Raw genomic sequence first — 20,625 nt, forward strand, 5'->3', positions numbered from 1 at the left:
GACGAGATTTCTCGTTAGTTCATGCCAACCGTTGAGTGCCAGAGAGACGAGAGATCTCGTTTTTGATAGTTTTTTTTTTATTAGCGATTCATATTTCATCAATCTAGCCTCACGTTAACCCCTGGAACTCTCTCTGAGCTCCATTGGGAAAATACCGCCCCCTATCGTCTCTCCGGATGGTACTGCACCCCTTTGGATTGGATTGAATGAAACGCATGGAGAAAAATAAGTCCTGCTTCCACATTTTACTTGTCAGACAAGTAATCCGAGACGATCAAAGTCATCGCCGACCACCAGAACAGCGGATAATGTGTGTTTCCAGTACCCAGCGTTGGAACAATAAACGCGATCGATATTTGGAATGGCGATTAGGAATTGGAATAATCTTTTTGGAGAACATCTGATCTGAGGTAAGGAATCTATTTTACCAGTCTTGGGATAATCAGAGCTGTTTTCACAGATATATCATGTGTATGTGTGTGTGCTGATCAGGAAATAGATAATAGATTTTTCAGTCCGCTTCCCTAGCGTGCATAAGTACACATATACTATCAATAATCTAGCGTTTATTTGAAAACAATTCATAAGTAGGCCGAAAAATTACAATGTTTTTTGTGTATTCCAGTATAGGGCGATTATCACAGAATATTCTGAAATTTTCTGAAACGTTCAAGAAACTAGAGTTTTTCAAAATGGTATCAAACGGAAATGAACCGATTAAAAAACAATCCGTTTCGACAATGTTGACTGCAAACAAGTCATTGATAAGCGACGGCCATATTATACACATAGCCATAATTTAAGATATAGTTTATGCGTTCGCAAATATGAGAGCTCTATCATTGAAGTGGGTGTTGGCACGCAACGGGGTTCCGGGGCACCGGACCCTTGGCACTCAAAGTGTTAACCTAGAACATGAAGCCCACGTTGCTCATTTTATTAACTGCTATGTGTATTTTTCTTTTCCACAGAGGAAAAGGATCCTGCAGTATCCTGCACTGGAGACTGTTCACACCATCTCCAACGAAAGGGAAGAGAGAAAGAGAGCGGAATCAAGTTAAAGATGAAGAAATCTCAAAGAAATCTTCAATCTTCAAAGAGGATTTCAGAGCAGATCCCTTTGTTCGTTTTTGGTCAAATGTACCACTGTAATTGAAATTTTGTATTTGCTGTATCACTTTTATTTTTTCGTTATTTGTACATTTGTCTGTGTGGATTTCATGAGAATAAAACGTTTTACAAATAAATGGATGAAATCTGCATTTCTTTATTATATACAAATATACAATCTAAATATCTCAAGTGAAATGAGTGAGAGGACAAAAATTATAAAAAAGTGCAAATATAAATTAGGAACTGAGATTTAAAATATAATCCAAATTCAAAAGATATGCAATTATATTTACACAAAACACTGAACACTGGAGTGTTAGGAATGGCATTAAAAAAATAATACATTACATTATTTTACATATGCATATATTGATGCATAATCTCAGATAGTAGTGCCATATAAATTCAGATTTAAAACATATTACAGTAGAAACAGCCTAAAGGTGTGCACTGAAACACTGCATTTCTGACAGATAGCAAAAACCCCATCCTTTTATACGAGTTTAGGCTCTTATAAAAACTGCTAGTAAGCCAAGTTGCCCCTGGTCAGCAGATGGAAGTTTGCAGATCAAACTTCAATTGAAGGGTGTGCAATTTGGATGTGCAACATATATTAAGTCCACCGGCTCAGTCCCCTGAGTTAATGTCTGTAGTAGCCTTGGAACTACACCTGGCTAATTTCCCCGTCCTTGTGCACTGCAATTCTCTGGAAATCCCGCCAGGTCAGAGTTGGGCTGATGCCTTCCAGCAGCCCCTCATCACCAACACCGTAGGCCAGACGATCCTTGACTTCCTCGTCATCGAAACACCAGCCTGGCCAGTCCACATTTACACCAGAGCTGGAGAGAATGGTGATAGAAAAGGAAGGTAATAGGTCATCTTTGATATGTAATGATAAGTAATGTTTGATACACTGTGATTAAAAGTTGTAAACATGTTAAATTAAATAATAATAATAATAAAAAAAGATGGCAGGCAGAATAAAACTTTTATTCTGACTAAAAGAGATTAAAAGTGACAAAACAGTTCAGTGCTTCAATAAATATAAAGTCTGAGAGGCATACTGTTAGGGATTGTGTTGACAAGGACCCAAATGCAGAACAGAACGAGGAGAGAACAGGCAGGACACAGAGGGTGGAGATAAAAAATAGAGCTTTACTTCAAATAAGCTACAAACAAAGGATTCTCCAAAGGCATAGAAGCAAACAAAAGTACTTCCAAAAAACATCAACAAAAACCTCAGCAGTGCTGGCAGAGAACAAAATACAAAAACGAACTAACACGGGGAAAAAACACGACTGACACTAGGAACGAATGAGACAGGAACAAACAGCTAAGCAGCATGTAGGATACAGACCAGAGACAGGATAACAGGATACAGGAAACACTGGAGAACAGGAAAAGGACAGCATATATAGACTGACTAATTAACACATGGAACACAGCAGGGCTAATCACCAAAACGAGGAATACATGTGGGGAGAAACAACCAGACAGGATACTAACAAGAGACAAGACCAAACACACTGGGAACAACACTAAAAGACAAGAATAACACCTAACACAAGCAAGAGAGCACAAAGGGTGACAGACACACAGGGAGAGATAACAATAGGGAACTGACACAGGGACAAAGAACGAAAGGTTATCCTATAACCTAGTTATATGAATACTGGCAGAGCATCTTGCTCTTGCCATAATGAGATAACTCTTATCTCCTAGCACCTACTGTGCTCATGAACAAACAATTTGCACCCATGCGCGTGACCAGGCCCCGCCCCAGCGTCCTGCTATAAGACACCGGACATGGTCACACTCCACCCTCCTCGGGAAAAAAAGTTTCCAACATTGAAAACCCAACCAAGGGACCTCAGGGCGCTGAGAGCGAGACGCTCTGCCAGTATTCATATAACTAGGTTATAGGATAACCTTTCGTTATATTATCATACTGTCATCGCGTCTCGCTCTTGCCATAATGAGATATGGGGCAGAGCAGACGCGTGACCCGACAAGTGTACCCCCTGAGGGCCCGTAAGCCCCACTACCAGGGAGGAGGGGAGTCCCGTCCACCCACCCGTCCTAACGAAGGGGGGGAGGCAGTCAACTCCACCAAAGTGCGAAAAAAGGGGAACTAGAAACCCCTAAAAGCGCACAGTACAGGCGGGACCACGTGTGACACAGCACCCCGTGGCACACACCCACACACCCCTGCTAGCCCACCGACTGGCGGGACGCAGGGGAGGTCCCAGACCTCAGAACCGCCTGGGAGACAGAACCCCCAGTCATGTCCATGAGGTAAAACTTAACGAAGGGACCCGGGGAGGACCAGGAGGCCGCAGCACAGATGTCCTCCACCGAGGCCCCCCCTAACAAGGCGGCAGAGGCGTGCGCCCTGACACCCCCAGGGGGGACCTGTCCAGCCAACGTGTAGCAAAGGGCAATGCCCTCGCACAACCAATGTGACAGGTGCTGCTTGGACAGTGCCTTACCAGCGCGAGGGCCACCGTAACAAACAAAAAGTTGATCGGCAGCCCTGAGATCCTGCGTCCGACTGAGGTAAACCCCCAAGCACGGACAGGACACGACAGATGAAGGCTCGCCTCTAACCCACTAGTGTGAGGAGGGGGATGAAACACCTGAATCACAATATCCCTGGAGCGAAAAGAGCTCCGGATATTCTTTGGCACGAAAACTGGATTAGACCTCAGAGTCGCACCGCTATTGGCACGTATAGACAGGCACTCAGGCCGCACCGAGAGAGCACACAGCTCACCCACGCGCTTAGCGGAGGTGATGGCCAGCAGGAACGCAGTCTTGAAGACAGCTGCTCCAACGGCGCCTGCTCAAGAGGCTCAAACGGGGCCTCCGACAACCGGCCCAGGACCAGTTGGAGGTCCCACTCGGAGACAGAGAACGTTCCACAGGCTTGAGACGCAGAGCGCCAAGCAGGAATGTTCCACGAGAGGGTGGCTGAACAAGTTCCGCCCCCACACTCGACCATACGCCACTCCCCAGCATAAGCTGCGGTAGAGGACGGAGCGAGCGCGTACCGGATAGCGTTAACCACAGAATAGTCAAAACGCATCCCCACCAGATTCACACTGTCAGCACCCAAGCCTAGAGGCTGCCCCAGAACAGGAAGGCAGAACAGAGTTCTGCGTGCCTGAGAGAGGGCCCGCAGTGACCACGGAACAGGCCACGGCGGGGCCACCAAGAGCTGAATCAGGGCCGGGGACCACACAGCTGAGCCCCGGCCCGGCGCGACCAGGACCAAGTCCCGCGCTCCCGACGTACCCGCCCCAACAGCTGAGCTATCAGGTGTAAGGGGGGGAATGCGTACGGATCCCGGACAGCCACGGATTCGGTCCCAGACCTGCCCGACTATGTCTGGACGTAATCCCCACTCGTCAGGGTGACGACCGCCCCGCGACATCACACCTGCACCCACATTCACCCTGCAGGGGATGTGGAGAGCCCTCAGGCAGAGCAGATGGAGAAACCCATAGCCAGAGCCTGACCGCCGCCCGGTGCAGACGGGAGGAGCGCACTCCACCCTGTCTGACAATATACGACGCTGACGTCGTGTTGTCCGTCCTGACCAAAACATGCTTGCCCACCACAAGGTGGTCGAGCCGTTTGAGGACCAGAAGGACTGCCTTCAATTCCAACACATTGAATGTAGCGCAGACCGGGCAGCATGGCAGCTGCCCCCTAGTGCTTTGGTCCGACACGTCCCCCGCCATTCCATGAGGGAGGCGTCGGTGAAGACCGTGATGTGTGACAGCCTGCTGCCCAAGGGGACCCCGCAGGTGAGGGCACCAGACCCTCCCCAGAAGACGAGGTCCCCCAGTACTGACATGGGAACCTTCAGCCGCTCCCATATGTCTCACACCGGGTCCATTTCCATACTGGAAAAAACCACCTCTGCATCCTCGGGAGGCCAAGAGGGACCCCAGCAGAAGGCGCATCACGGACAGCGCCGTAACCGTCCCAGGACGGAACCTCCCGAGCGCGCCGAGAACCCAACCACTCGCCGCCGCTCCGAGAGGGATGCCCATATAGACCTTGAGCTTAGAAAAAGCCCAAGTACCCCATCCAGGGGAGGAAACTAACTTTTTGGCTTACCAGCCAACTGGCGAGTATCTGATTTTTTTTACCAGACAAACAGATTTTTTACCAGCCAAAAAAAATCGCTAATTGTGATAATTACTTCTTTGTATGTCTTCGTCTAAATTGATTTTCAATCATAGTAATAATCACACCGTGTCTCTACTCTTTAAAATATTTATTAGCATAAAACATTAATAACAGTCTCTACTCTTCACAATATTAGCATAACACATATTAACATGAAAGAGGGATCTATTCTGGACTGGGTTGGGCTGAACTGGGCAGTGAAAGATGCTGGGTTGGACTGGGTTGGGCAGTGAAAGAAAAAAACCGAAGTATGTTGTGAAGTGTATAGATAGATAGATGTGAAATGTATAGATGTAGCAGTACTGTCTATCTGTATGTCGTGTATGTCATATGTTATGATGAATTGAAAATGGGGGACCCTGATGTAAACAAGACGAAAGTCTTTCTCTGGTCTGCATCCCCTTAACAATTGTGTGTATTGAGCCGTACTGTATTGTACCCATTCTGCAATCTGTTAATAAAGTTTTCAATCAGTCAATCAAGTTAACTTTGAACCTCGGTTGTCAAGCCACGTCAATGTTGTGTATGCATCCGAGTGTTCACTGTGCCTTAAAGACGGCACGGTGGCCTTACGACAGTGCTGTGAAGTACCGTTGAGTGTTGCGGTAACGTCAGTTGGGTTGGTCTGCTGTTGTGCACTGGTTGAGCTAGCCCCTTTCGTGACTGTGATGTGCAAGCCAGGGGCTTTTGAGCATGAAATAAAATGTCTAACCTTACGTCGTAGTCCGGTGCGCAATAGACTAACATACACCTCTGTAATTTAAATGTGTCCTTTATTTGGACTCGAGAGTTGTACTAGGGTTGGATGCAGTTCCCCGTTGCTCAGTCTGTCTGTTTTCCATCTTCTGTGTTTAACGTTATCTGTTTGCGAGTGCTTCCTTGACTGATGGCCAGTACCACGGGACTTTTATTCAACATTCTATATTTCCGCGGGTTGGCCAGTACTGCAGGAACTTTTATTAAACATTATATATGTCCGCGGGTTGGCCAGTACTGCGGGAACTTTTATTAAACATTATATATGTCCGCGGGTTGGCCAGTACTGCAGGAACTTTTATTAAACATTATATATGTCCGCGGGTTGGCCAGTACTGCGGGAACTTTTATTAAACATTATATATGTCCGCGGGTTGGCCAGTACTGCGGGAACTTTTATTAAACATTATATATGTCCGCGGGTTGGCCAGTACTGCAGGAACTTTTATTAAACATTATATATGTCCGCGGGTTGGCCAGTACTGCGGGAACTTTTATTAAACATTATATATGTCCGCGGGTTGGCCAGTACTGCGGGAACTTTTATTAAACATTATATATGTCCGCGGGTTGGCCAGTACTGCAGGAACTTTTATTAAACATTATATATGTCCGCGGGTTGGCCAGTACTGCGGGAACTTTTATTAAACATTATATATGTCCGCGGGTTGGCCAGTACTGCGGGAACTTTTATTAAACATTATATATGTCCGCGGGTTGGCCAGTACTGCGGGAACTTTTATTAAACATTATATATGTCCGCGGGTTGGCCAGTACTGCGGGAACTTTTATTAAACATTATATATGTCCGCGGGTTGGCCAGTACTGCGGGAACTTTTATTAAACATTATATATGTCCGCGGGTTGGCCAGTACAGCGGGAACTTTTATTAAACATTATATATGTCCGCGGGTCTTGTGCAGTGCTCTCGTGGCACTGTCAACTCGCCAGACTGGCGAGTGGTCTTCATGAATCACTCGCCAAACGTAAAAAATACTCGCATTTGGCGAGTAAAGTGGCCTAATTTCCTCCCCTGCCCATCCGTTGACTGGGAAGAGGAGAACTCAAGATTCAAGATTCAAGATTCAAGAGTTTTAATTGTCACGGCATACAGGTATACAATGAAATGCGGCTGGTCTTGCCCGCGACGATGTGCAATACAGTGGTACAACATATAATAGAATCCAATAAAATACAGTGGTACAACATATTAATAGAATCCAATAAAACAGTGCAATAAACAGGTACATGGTGTGCCATCTCGGTATCTGTACATTAGTATTTACAGAGCATATAGGACATGCTAGTTAGCTTTAGTAGTGCAATACACTGTTCCTGATGTTATACTATTTTTAAGTGGCCTTTCCTCTGGCCATAAGTGTGCGTGTGTGCGGCATGAGTGTTAAAGTGGCTGCTAGTGTGTGAGCGTGCTCAGCGTGCGTGTCGTGTATGTACTTGTGTGTGGATAGTTCAGTTTCTGTGTCTCTCAATGTTCATTGTTCAAGGCTCTGATGGCCTGGGGGAAGAAGCTTAGCCTAAGCCTCTCCGTCTTAGACTCTAGAATTCGCAGGCGTCTGCCTGACCTCAGCAGCTGGAACAGGCTGTTATTGGGGTGGTGGGGGTCTTTCATTATCCTGCAGGCTCTGGATTTGCACCTCTTGTTGTATAGAGCCTCTACTTCCAGTCTACAGCAAAACCCAGGCTGATGAGACACCACCTGCCTGGTATGAGACCTGGCGATCTACCCTGACCGGCCAAGGACCAGAACGTCGTCCAGGGCAGAATACAATTCATAACCCCCGACGATGCAGAGGCCCCAGTGCGGTCTCCGCGCACTTGGTGAAGATGCGGGGAGCCAGAGAGTAGCCAAACGGCAGCCTCTGGTACTCGTACGCTAAGCCCTGCAAAGGAAGCGTAGGTAAGCCCTAGGATGGAAGATAGGAATGCGAATACGCATCCTACAGGTCTATGGAGGAGAACCAGGCCCCTACCTGACAGCGTCTAAAGGGTGGGAGACGGTCAACATTCTGAACCTTCCATGGGACAGGTCCAGTATGGGTCTGACACCCCCCCCCCCCGATTAAGAATACCGGGAGGAAACGCCACGCATCGTGTCCTCCTTTGGGACCACGACGATGGCTTGCTTCGCCCACAGAGATTGGATCTCGTCGGCCAGAGCTGCCACTGCTGTTGACCCCGACAATAGGGTCTGTACCAAACCTGAAAAGGGGTGGGGTTGTGTAAACACAAGTCCCCGCCTCAGTGTTCTCTCCATCCACCTCGACATATGGCACTGCTGTAGCCATATGTGTCTCGTGGAGTCTGGATATCGGACCCTGACACTACCAACGAGGCAAAGGTAGACCCCGACAGAAAGGGCCGGTTTGATACGGGGGAAGCTGACATCACACTGGGTGACAAAAGCTCCCCCACTGAACACCTCCCCGGCATGGATTGCTGAGGAACTGTTCTACAGCTGGACATGCAAGGCGTGAGGTCCCCACACTGCCCGATAGGGTGGGTTCCTACACACCGTAGCCCTGCAGTGATATTACTACCACCCAAACCACGTGCGCCTGCCTGACCACCGCCGGTCTTCCGGCCGTGGGGGGCACTAACGTGATACCCGGCCTGGCGAGGGCGGGGCTGGGGGAACTCGCGCTGCGACCCCAAGGACCTCGAGCTCCCCCGCTGACAACCTTTGTTGTTGACAGACACAACACCAGGCTCACCAAACATAGACGCAGAACGTGTGGCGTGGGAGCCGCTTGACAGCACAACATTCTCACAGACAGACCCAGGCCTAGCCAGCAACTGGGTGTCAGCCCCTGTCCCCATGAGAAGCGAAACGTGGGGCCGCTTGCACTTCATTGAAGGCTCCTGCGGAAAGACCAAAGTCCCTCTGTGGAGAGGGGAGCCCTGAGGAGGGAAAACACTTATCTCCTCCTCAAGGGGAGACTGATCCAACCAAGATGTCTGTAAACAACCGTTGACAGCATCCTAGCCCTCCCTGCGGTTATAGCTTGCGGCTAGGTCAAAAGCTAATAACCTCAAAACCTTGCGCGATGTTTCGACGTCGGCTGGCCCTAAGGCCCCACCACCCGACAACATTTTTTACAGAAAAAACAGCAATTCGAACAATGTTGCTAGTCGCTGCTAATTCTATACCGCGGCGGTATAGGCTTTAACAGCCCACCAGCCACCTGCCGGGCCGACTCGCCTCATGACGTCGGCCGGGCGGGACACCGTTCCACCATGTCAGAGGCAAAGGACTGATGCCACCTGCTTCACAAGCACGGAGCACCAGTGGTGGCTGCAGACAAAAGACTACTACCAGTGAAGCACTGCCTCACTAGTAGGCATGCAGCAACCTCCACTGTGGTGTGCACCCATGAAGGGGTAAATGAATAAATGAACGAAAACTCCACTAACACACTGCAGAATGGGCTAGCCCATACACACAAATGTTAAGGGGATGCAGACCAGAGAAAAACACCAGTCCTGCACACAATTCATAGATTCACAAAAAGCACACCAGCCCTAGGCCTCAGCCCATCCACCCATGAAATGGTAAACAAGCCCCCGTCAAAACTCCCAACATTAGACACCGATTGACCGTCAGCATGAATGGTTAAGAGGAGGGAAGACCTTTTAGTAAAGACAGCCCTCGGCGGGGAACAAGAACGGAGACCCAGCATTGTAGCATTAGCATTAGCCGCGCGCACTAGGATAGTTGGGAAAACATCCAAAACAGAGTCATGACGACCATGTTTTCCCAAATATCCTGCCCCTCGCGCCAATACACAACTCGGCTGTCTCACGGGACAACGAGCAGTATCACAAATGCTAGCATTAATGCCTGGCAGCGCAGGCCCTATGGTCCTTTTGTAACAAGTTCGATTCCCTTACGTTTTTTTTTTTTTTTTTTTAACGTGCATTGCACTATAGCGTATTGTATATTGTATGTTCTGCACTGCAACGCATACACCTTACTGTAAATTGTACCATACAATATACAATACGCTATAGTGCAATGCACGTAAAAAAAAAAAAAAAAAAAAACTTAAGGGAATCGAACTTGTCACAAACGAACGATAGGATCCACAGCCAAGCAGCGTTACCAATTGAGCTAGTTTGTCGATGGTAAAAATGGGGGGATTACTGCTACATAATGCTGCCGCGACGGAGCTCCGGTGGGAAAAGTGAGCCGTATTGTATATTAGTACATTGAACAGTGATTAATATTATTAGAGATGACTGATGATATTATTATGACTGATGACTGCGATGTGAAAGGCGCCGCGAACTCCTTCCTAATGCTGCGGGCGGCGTTGAAGGCGGAAAACGGCGGTGAGGTGAACCACAGTAGCCTCGTTGCCGCGGGGCGTGGCCGCGGCGGGTCACGTGCCTGTCGGGGCCAATCAGGCCTACCCCGGAAATAGGAACGGTTGCGGAACAGCTACAGGCGGCCCTACCTGTGCGCGACCTAGCCCGACAGCTAGCTGCCGCGCGACGTCCCTCTATCCGCTGGCACGAGACGAGGAAACCCAGGACAGGCCCGATGCGCTGTTAGGATGTGCCGAGAGGATTCCAGGGGCTGGTGAATCTCCGGTGAAAACCCAACATTGTGTAATTCCTCTCTGCATTTCATAACAACTAGTTCATGGAGTGCACTGCAGCGTCCATGTTGGAAACAAAAAAAGAGGAAGGTAGAGTGTGACCATGTCCGGCGTCTTATAGCAGGACGCGGGGGCGTGGCCTGGTCAGGTGCATGGGTGCAAATTGTTTGTTCATGAGCACAGTAGGTGCTAGGAGATAAGAGTTATCTCATTATGGCAAGAGCGAGACGCGATGACAGTATGATAATATAACATAATAACCAGGAATAGGTGCACAAGGAAGCCAAAAGGCAGTGATGGTAATTGTCCAGCAGAGGGAGGTAGACGTCTGTGCAAAGGTGGGGGCGAGTGAGGAGCAGGGGGAGGAATCTGGGCAGGGAACAGTGGACCGTAACATATACGAGACAAATGAGCAATACTCAGACCGAGAACGAGACAAAATCAGAAGCTAATACAGAGTACAGAGTAGGCAGTGCGACAACATATCTCAGAAGGAAACTATGCAGGGGCGGTCAGGTGGCGTAACGGAGATTGCGTTCGTCACCAACCCCGGAGCGGCTGCATTCGCCTGTGCTGGCCATTCACACTAATACAATTGGCAGTATTAGAGGGTGGGAGAAGCTGGCGGGGTGGGTCCGGGTCGTTGTAAACAGCGACACCTACAGTTCGGTCGGGGCGCCTGCTAAGCGCGGATAGGATCTAAGTAGGATAGTGTGATCCTTCCACACGCTACGCCCTCTCAGTGAGAATCTGCGCTGCCAGGTAAAAAGAAGCGGTTGATTGGCTGGACGTGTGTCGGAGGAAGCACGTGGTAGCCTCCACTCTCCCAGACCGACTGTGGGGGGGTAAGTGCCAGGGGCGTTTTTAGGGTTAGAAAACATTGGGGGCTTCAGCCCAGGGTTTTTTTTTTTTTTTTTTAAGCACAGAAATACGCAATTTTTGATTAATTGGAGATGAATACTGAATAACTAGAATCATTAGAGATTCTCAAAGTGAGGTCCAGGTCCATGAGAGGGATATGGGCATTCCCTAGAAAATTCAAAGTTAACAGGACCAAATCATCAGTTTCAGATTTATTTATTTATTTAGCCAGATAAAACATTGATCTGGTCCAAGAAGCCCCAACAGGAGTACAAATATACATATATACACATATATATACATATAATATATATACATATACTGTACATACATACACATATACACCAATAACAAAATAAAAACACAGTTAATTGTAGATACACAATCAGGTTTAAGCACTATAAAAATGCAGCAGGTGAGTTCACCTGTCTTCAACCAAAATGGAAGGAGAGTGAAGTACTGTACACAGAGAACATGAAAATATACAATACATTCACCAAACACTACACAAGACAACCAATGATGCAGACTGATGAAAATATACATTTTCTCCCATTTTCCCAAATCAGTCAACATGGAGAATCACAACAAAAAATTATCTTGCCAGGTCCAGCTAGGCAAAGAGATAATGTCTAGTATTTTCTGTTTACATTTTTTCAAAAAAAAATTGTGTTACTGTAATTTTAACCTGTACTGGATACAGTATTTTATGTTTGTCTGATATTTGCTGAGCTTACAGTGTTATGCACATAGTAGCATGAAAACTGGGACATGTATTGTTGTGATTCTCCATGTTGAAATGTTGACTGATTTGGTTATATGGAGAGAAAATGTTATTTTTTTCATCAGTCTGCATCATTGATTTGGGTATATGTAGATAAATAAATTATATTTTCATCAGTCTACAGCATTGGTCTTGTGTAGTGTTTGGTGAATTTATTGTATATTTGCACCTTATCTGCGTACTTCACTTACAGTACTCTAATCACTGAGAAGTAGAATTGCTAAATGTGTTTTAGGTTAAGCACAGCAGTGTGTGTAACTGGTTCAAACAGAATTAAGTCATTATGTAACGTGTGTTTCATATGGTAACAAAATTAGTGTATGGTTTTGACAAGTGTTTAATTTAGCAAAGGATCTGAGGTGTTCTGATAATTGTGTGTGTGGTTGTGCTAATTGTGTGTTTTGAAACACCGGGCCCCGTTTTCAAAATCATGCTTAGGCAATCGAAAAAAAACTATTGTGTGTTTCATTATATACATATGTTTCAGTCTTCTCATTAAAAAAAGATTCGATTTTTGGGTCTTTTCCTGCCTTTGGTCCGCTTTGCATTCACATCACAAATGAACCGCAGCAGGGTTCACTTGCAAGAGTGAATGAGCTTTCACACCACCCCAAACCAACCGGACTATCCGAGGTTCGATTAAAGCTTATTATAGGACACTGGACATGGGTATGGATGGCTCCAGGTGCTGCTGCGTTAAAGTGCACATCTTCAATATCTGTACTATTTAAAAGCACAGTGCAGGACACACTCAAAGGTTATCGCACATCAGAGATGGCAGTGGACATGTATGACAGGACAAAGGCCATATGTAATGGCCTTTGGATTGAGGAACATACTACCAGCCAAAGGAGGAAGCAGAAAAGGATGGACGAGTATGTAGTTGAGTCATCTTGTGGCACAAGCTCAGACCTCAGCTCAGGAGATCAGCTGAGACAGAGACTGTTCTATCCAGTCGTCGACAGAATGCTGCAAGAGCTTGAGAGCAGGTTCTCATGAGTTGGATAACAATTTATGAGAGGCATACAGGCATGTTATCCAGCCTCAGACCAGTTTCTCTCAGTGGAATTGCTGCAACCCCTCGCCACACATTACAATATCCAACTATTGCCAGAGGAGATCACAGTTGCAAAGTGTTTCCTGGTCAGGACAGGCAGAGATGCAGTCCCTACTATCCAAAGTGTCTTTTCCCTCCTGGATGATAATAATAATAATAATGCATTTGATTTATAAGGCGCCTTTCAGGACACTAAAAAAAAGTCCACAAATCGGTGAATGAAAGAATTATAGGATCAAATGAAAACTACTTACTAAAAATGTTTAAAAGTACTAAAAACCAACAAAAAATACCAAACACTAACAAACATTCAGCACAGACAATGGGGATGCTGACATAAAAAAAAAAAAAGAAAAAGTATAAAAAAAAAATGTAAACAATTTTTTTTTTTTTTTTTTTTTTTTTAGATCCGGGGCTAGGAGAAAAACATCCGGGGCTAAAGCCCCGGAAGCCCAGGGCTAACGACGCCACTGGTAAGTGCGCAGCGACCAGGAAGGGGATTGGGAATTGGCATAACAACTAACATTGGGATGGGAGAAAATCGGAGGAAAAAGGAGGGGCAAAAAGATCAATAAAAAGAAATGCAGTTTCCATTCTAACGGACTGGTTAAAGATCAACAGCGCAGACCGACCGAGGTCAACATCTTTAGCCATTGGGGTGTATACAGTAATAACGAGATGGTGACTGATTTCTTTTACCTTAGGGACGCTAGGTGAGGAAGACACAAGCTAGGTCTTCTAAGTCTACATGGTATTATTATTATGAGCCTTCCTTCATACAGGTCAGCATGTGCTTTAGCATAGCTAGCATAATTAGTGTGGCACATGCTGCCATTCAAGTTTTAATATAATTTCCAGCTTCAAAAGTCACTTAGTTACCTTTAGGTTTCAAGGCATAAAGAAGGCATAACTAATTTGATAACTAATAACTAATTGAAAGATTGAAAGATAGTCATTGTTAATCCATGCCCATTCTCCTCCTAAACAGCTGACTTCATTAGCACAATGAGTTTATTTATTATATAAAAAAGATTTCATTCATTTTATTTTGTTTCGTACATGGGGGTACAGTTCACCTTTGCACAATATCACCAACATCTTTTAAATTTTTTTAACATGATACACCCACTGGCCGAAAAGGAGCAGGATGAAGAAAACGTATGTTTCCTGCCCCCTTCCAAACTTCATATTTATTTTAACATAATGGTCAGCTCAAGTGCACCTTACAGCTTCCTACCATATAATAATAATGATATAATAATAATCATTACCATAATTATGATAATAATAATAATATGACCATGAATAATAATAACAATAATGACGGTAATAATAATAACAACAATAATAATAATAATATTGCTAGATACCAATAAACAAACCAAAAAACCTGCATCACAAGCCTCAGATGCATGGAAAAGAGAAATAAAAAATAAAAAATGCATGCATACATCATTAGGGTTGGGTACCAAACTCTGTACTTTTAAGTAGGGATGTCCAATCAAATTTTTTTGCTCCCGATCCGATCCCGATCATGTGATTTTGAGTATCTACCGATACTAGGGTGACCAGATCCCAATAAACCAAATGTGGGACAAATGGTATGTTTGTGAGGTGGACTGTCCCTGTCCCCTCAATCAAGGCTCATCCGCCACTGTCCTCATTCAAATGACCACAAGCCTACTATGTTTTGCCCTTATTCATTTATTTTATTTTCCTTTTGTCTCTAATGGGTGTTAAGTACTCAAAATAGATAAATAAATAATAAATAAAATGACGCACGCACACGCACGCACACACACGCACGCACGCACGCACACACACACACACCTACACACACACACGCACACACACACACACACACACACACACACACACACACACACACACACACACACACACACACACACACACACACACACACACACACACACACACACACACACACAGGGAACAAAATAAGCACACGCCATTCGCCAATGGCCTGTAGATTTAATGTTTGGCGACTAGAAATTAAGATCTGCCCGCCACCTGGCGGCTAACAAAATCCACTGCATCAGCGGGAGCTTGGTGCTGGATTTTGCGAGAAGCATGCAGCTGCAGAGCCACAGAGCAGCAGTGTTTTCAGCTCCGGTCTGGGGACCGCTCAGCAGCGCCCCCCACCCAACAGCTGAATTGCCAATGGCTGAATTAGAGTACTGTACCGTGCGGGCACCGCTGGTGGGTTCTGTGGCTCTGCAGCTGGATGCTTCTCACAAAATCCAGAACCAAGCTCCCGCTGACAACATCGTTGTCATTATTAGACCTGCTTGGTGAAGCAACGATGAAACAAATGTAATGATTGTTTCGTTCATCGCATAGGCTATTTAATTTTAGCCTATTTTAATACAATTCAAATATGCGTGCGTTTGGAAAGACGATGAAGTCAGTCAGGAGTATATTATAGTAAACTGAGGATTACTGAGGATGGACAGATAATGTTGATATTCAAATATAAAAAAGTTTCGAGAGGAGTGGAAGTTTGAAGACAGACTAGACTACAATATGATGCAGGGGTGGTGAGTTGAAACAGTGTGTGATTGATTGATTGATTGATTGATTGAAAAGTTTATTAACAGATTGCAGAATGGGTACAGTACAGTACAGCTCAATACATACAATTGTTAAGGGGATGCAGACCAGAGAAAGACTTGTCTTGTTTACATCAGGGTCCCCCATTTTCAATTCATCATAACATAATATGATGTGTCCCGACCCCACTTCTATGTTTCAATAAATTATTTGCATTTAAAACTATTAACACTGACTCATTCCTTCAGTCCACTCAAAAGTATGCTAATATTCCTTATGTTGTTTATGATATTAATTGAAAATAGCATATGAGAGTATTATAGTAATAATAACACATGGCGATATACTAAAAAGCTATTTATAATTTTTGGCTGGTAAAAATTCTGCCTGGCTGGTAGTTTTTAAAATCGACCAGCCGAATGGCTGGTAAGTCAAAAAGTTAAGTTTGTTCCCTGCACACACACACATAATGACCACCCAGACTATGTATAATAATGACCACCCTCACAACGCTTTTTCACTCTCCTGCCCTCCGGGAGGAGAATGAGGAGCCTCCGAGCCAGGACCAGCAGACTGAAAGACAGCTTCATACACCAGGCTGTGTTATGTACTAGAGGCCTGATCACTCCTGTGTCACCGGGCATGCAGGTGAGGCCTGCCAATTAGCCAATTAGTGCTGATTGGTTACCTGCTGGGGAGCTTTAAAGGCAGACCTAGTAACACACATGCACTGTCTGTGCTTAGAGAAAGAGCTGTCACGTTCTTCTAGTCCTTGTCCGTTTGGTTACCTTAGTACTTTAGTTAACATTTATATTAATAGTTCCTTGAGATAGTAGCACTTTGAGTTAGAGCACAGGGTTTTGGTGTTGGTTTGCACATAGGTTGCGTGCCCCTGAGCCAGGGTCGTAACAGGCTGTCAGGAAGCTGAACTCTCTCCCAGCTCTAGCCTCTCCCCTCCTCTACTCTGCCACCACAGAACCTGGACTAAGAACACCCCCCCGCAGTAATGGCACAATAATAAAGAATATGATTATCTTCCACCTGCACTGATTTGTGCGGGGGGTGGTTAGGTTACCAAACGGCTACTCGCATCTGTTTTATTGTTATTATTCGTTTTCAATCTAAACCGTTTGGGATTGTTTTCCCCTTTAACGTTAGCGCGGATGACAACCAATCATGCGGGACATGGTCTCAATTTGCGTGACGCGTGAAAAGAGACAGAAATGTTGTACAATCACGCGCAATGCGTGACGTCTGGCCACCCTAACCGATACCGATCTTTCCCGATCCGATAAAAAAAAAGAATTTTATTAAAAAGAATTTAATTTAATATTTATTTTCTCCCATCCCAATTTCTCCCATTACATTCACCCTGAATGTTGACGTTATCCAGGTGAAAAGTTTACTTCATTCAAGCGAGGCATTGCAACCGGAGTAATCTAAAAACTCTGCCTCCAACCTGCTGCTTCATGAGAGCAATTGTTGTAAAAATCAGGTGACTGCAAGTTCTGCAACTACAGTAGTGGATGTCCCTCATCCTTGACATAAATCATTTGATGTATAATTAAATCAAAGGAAATGCGTTTGTTTTGTCAAAATTATTCTGCTCTGTGACAATAAATAAATTAATGATGATATGCAATTTAAAACCAAAACTAAGGCCTCAGTATGAGTTTAAGACGTGAACATGGTCATGTTTGTTGAATAAAAAAAAAAAAAAAAAAAAAAAAATCCCGATTATATATATTTTTTTATCCCGATCTTCTGAAAATCACATGATCGGCCACCGATCCCGATCACGTGATCGGATCGGGACATCCCTACTTTTAAGGGTACATCGGTACTACCAAGTACTAGATCAATCTGTACCAAATTTCGGTACCTTTACATGTTTAGTATAAAGTACAAGAGCGTAATATACTAGACAGGAGGGAGCCTTTTCCACAAATATATATATATATTACTGTCCCATCTCTTGGGTCTTTAGAAAGACCAGACGAGGTCAGAGGAGTTTGATCATATTTACTGAGGATGGCCAGATAATGTTGAAATTTACATTTTGTTGTTATCCCAGAGAGAGTTAAGAAAGGTACTGTCGGGTCCCGATACCAAATTCCAGGAATTGGTACTGGTACCGGTATCGGTTAAAATGTGAACGGTACCCAGTCCTATACGTCATATACACATCTATGACAGTTAATCCTTCTCACCTGTACTTCTTCTCCTCCTCATCTGCATCCACTCGTTCTTCACTCCACCCCTGGCTCACTGAGAGGGCTCTATGTCTCATGAGTGCCACCTCCTCCCACTCCGTGTCCCTGTCTCCATCACTGGGTGACGGGGAGCGTGTGGTGGAGAGGGAAGGAGGAGAAGGTGGCGTGATCAGTGTTCTGAAACGGGGCGTTTTCCCACCCCGTTCTCTCTTCCCTCCCACTTGATCCCTCGCTCTCCCTTTGGCTCGTTCCAGGAGGCCCTCCAGAGCCGAGGGGTTTGCTCTCGGACACGGTCCTAGTGGGGGAGAGGGCGGGATCCCTGTTCTCGACGGCCTGCTGCCGGAGGTCAGATGGAGACCATGTCCTCCTTGAATGATGAAGTCAGGGGTGGAGGTGCTCCTCTGAGCCTTGAATCTGGACCTCTTGCAGGAGTTTTGACGAGGCGTTTCTTTGGGCAGCTCGGGCTCAGAGGAGGCCTTGTTGAGCTCCGGCGAGACTCTCTCAGCGGGCATGGAGGACCAGAGCTCCCCTCGGTTCCGCATCAAGGAGCCCAGCCTGAGAACCAGGGGAGAGTCTGAGCTCCGGCCAGAGGGAGCAGAGTGTCCCAAAAGCTTCTGGCTGCAGTCGGAGTTGGAGGAGTCGGAGTTGGAGGAGGAGTTGGTGTGGAGAGCAGACCGGACCGTCCCCGAGCCCCCAGACCCTCGCCTCGACACCTGAGGAGGTACGTTGTGATGGCTGCTCATAGGCCTCCTCCTCCGTAACCTTGGAGACTTTAACTTCCTGGAGAACCTCCAGACATCAGGCGGAGGCTCCTCCTCTCCGGATTGGCAGGAATCTTTCCTAGTCTGGTGCTCTACTGACTGAGAATTAGAATCCCTCCGTATTGGTATCTCTACTGCTCCTTGAGTTCTCTGAAACTCGGACTGGCCCACAGAACCCGTTGGATGGTACAGTCTGTGGGGGGCGTCTAAAGTGCTGGGTTTGGGGGATGGGTAGTCTGCGTCTGGGTATCCTCCTATTAAGAAAGGGTGTGGCCCATTGGGTTTTACAGGGTCTGGCCTGTAGTGGTTCCAGGTTACTCTCCGCTCATTTGTCCATGGAAATTCAGCCCCATCACCTCCTCCGTCCTCCCATTGGTTGCCACATGGCTCTCCTGTCATGCCCGTTTCTATCCATTCATCCCTTTCCTTTGCTTGTCGTTGCTTGATTGGCCAGCCAGCTAAGCCCCCACATACTGATTGGCCGTGACCGTCGCTGAACTTGCGTTGTCGACCAGGCAATCGAGTACGATTCAAAGCCACCGGATCCGGCGGTTGGTACTCAGTCTCCATGCGTTTGGACGCCAACATCCCATTTATTGATTGGGGGACAATAGGTTCCTCAATAAGTTTAGCCACAACTGTCTCTTCTCTTAATTGGTCAGTGGGCTGGTTTATTGTCTTAGCTTCAGTCACCTTAGCTTCACTTGGTGCATTCTTGAACTGTGGGAGCTTCTGCCTGTCCAGCTGCTGTCTGTCTGTCTCTTTCTCTCTCAGGACCCTCAGTGTCTCCTGTCAATCAACAGAATAGAATAGAATAGATCTTTATTTGTCATTGTTGGTACAACGAAAATTAGTTAGGAACATCACCACTGGCATACAAAAATAAAATATAGCATGTGCAAAATAATAATGTCAATAATAATAGTAATATAATAATAAAGTATCAATGTCCCAATGTCCTCAATAATAATAACATACCATCATTGTCCCAAGTGCATTTAGTGCTAGTGCAAATAAATAAATAAAAATATTTCAGTGATAGTCCAGTGAGTTAATGGAAGGAGGGGGGGGGGGCATTGACTTTCAATGGATGAAATAGTAGTGTATAGTGCAGCAATGCAAGTCCGGTTCACAGTTATTGTTGTAATGTGGAAGTGGGAGTTATGTCACCGGGGGTTGGGGACGGGGAGATGCGGGGGGGGGGGGGGATGCGGGGGGGCAAGTTGATGTTGATCGTTGAGCAGCCTGACAGCCCGTGGATAGAGGCTGTTGGTCAGTCTGCTGGTTCCGGACTGGATGGATCTATACCTTCGACCAGAGGGCAGCAGTTGAAAAAGATGGTGTGCTGGGTGGTACTGGTCTTGTAAGATGTTATTTACACGATGTAGGCAGCGGGAGGTAAAGACTGTGGAGATATCTGGGAGGCTAGCTCCAAGTTTCAAGTTTCAAGTTTCTTTAATAGTTGTCATACAGAAGTACAGAATACTTTTATACAAAATGCTTCTTACTGTTACGCTCCAGAGACTGTGCAAGACAAGATAAGTATGAAATAAAATAACATAGTATAGCATGTAAATTAGAAGTAAAAAAAATTAGGTCACAGTGTTCAGTATAGACATATGTACAATGTTCGATGCAGAATAGACGTAACTGAGTTACCATATAATATACAATACTATGCAGTGTACTAATA

At 45.8% G+C, this 20,625-nt stretch overlaps 1 protein-coding gene across 2 annotated transcripts in view; it reads right to left on the reverse strand.

The window, feature by feature from the left end:
* Positions 1-1,319: 1,319 nt before the first annotated feature.
* The window catches only part of plekhg6 (pleckstrin homology domain containing, family G (with RhoGef domain) member 6), a 67,977-nt gene continuing 48,671 nt past the window's right edge, over positions 1,320-20,625 (reverse strand). Inside the window, exons 14-15 of one of the 2 annotated variants that reach the window (XM_084336113.1) lie at positions 18,169-19,721; positions 1,320-1,952 (exon numbers count right to left, since the gene is read on the reverse strand). In XM_084336113.1, coding sequence (XP_084192239.1) covers positions 1,778-1,952; positions 18,169-19,721 — 1,728 coding nt within the window. In that variant the 3' untranslated portion in view covers positions 1,320-1,777. The remainder of the gene's footprint in view (positions 1,953-18,168; positions 19,722-20,625) is intronic. The other variant, XM_084336114.1, reaches the window with a different exon arrangement.

The sequence above is a fragment of the Notolepis coatsorum genome (genome assembly GCF_963971535.1).
Source record: "Notolepis coatsorum genome assembly, chromosome: 19".
Lineage (NCBI taxonomy): Eukaryota > Metazoa > Chordata > Actinopteri > Aulopiformes > Paralepididae > Notolepis > Notolepis coatsorum.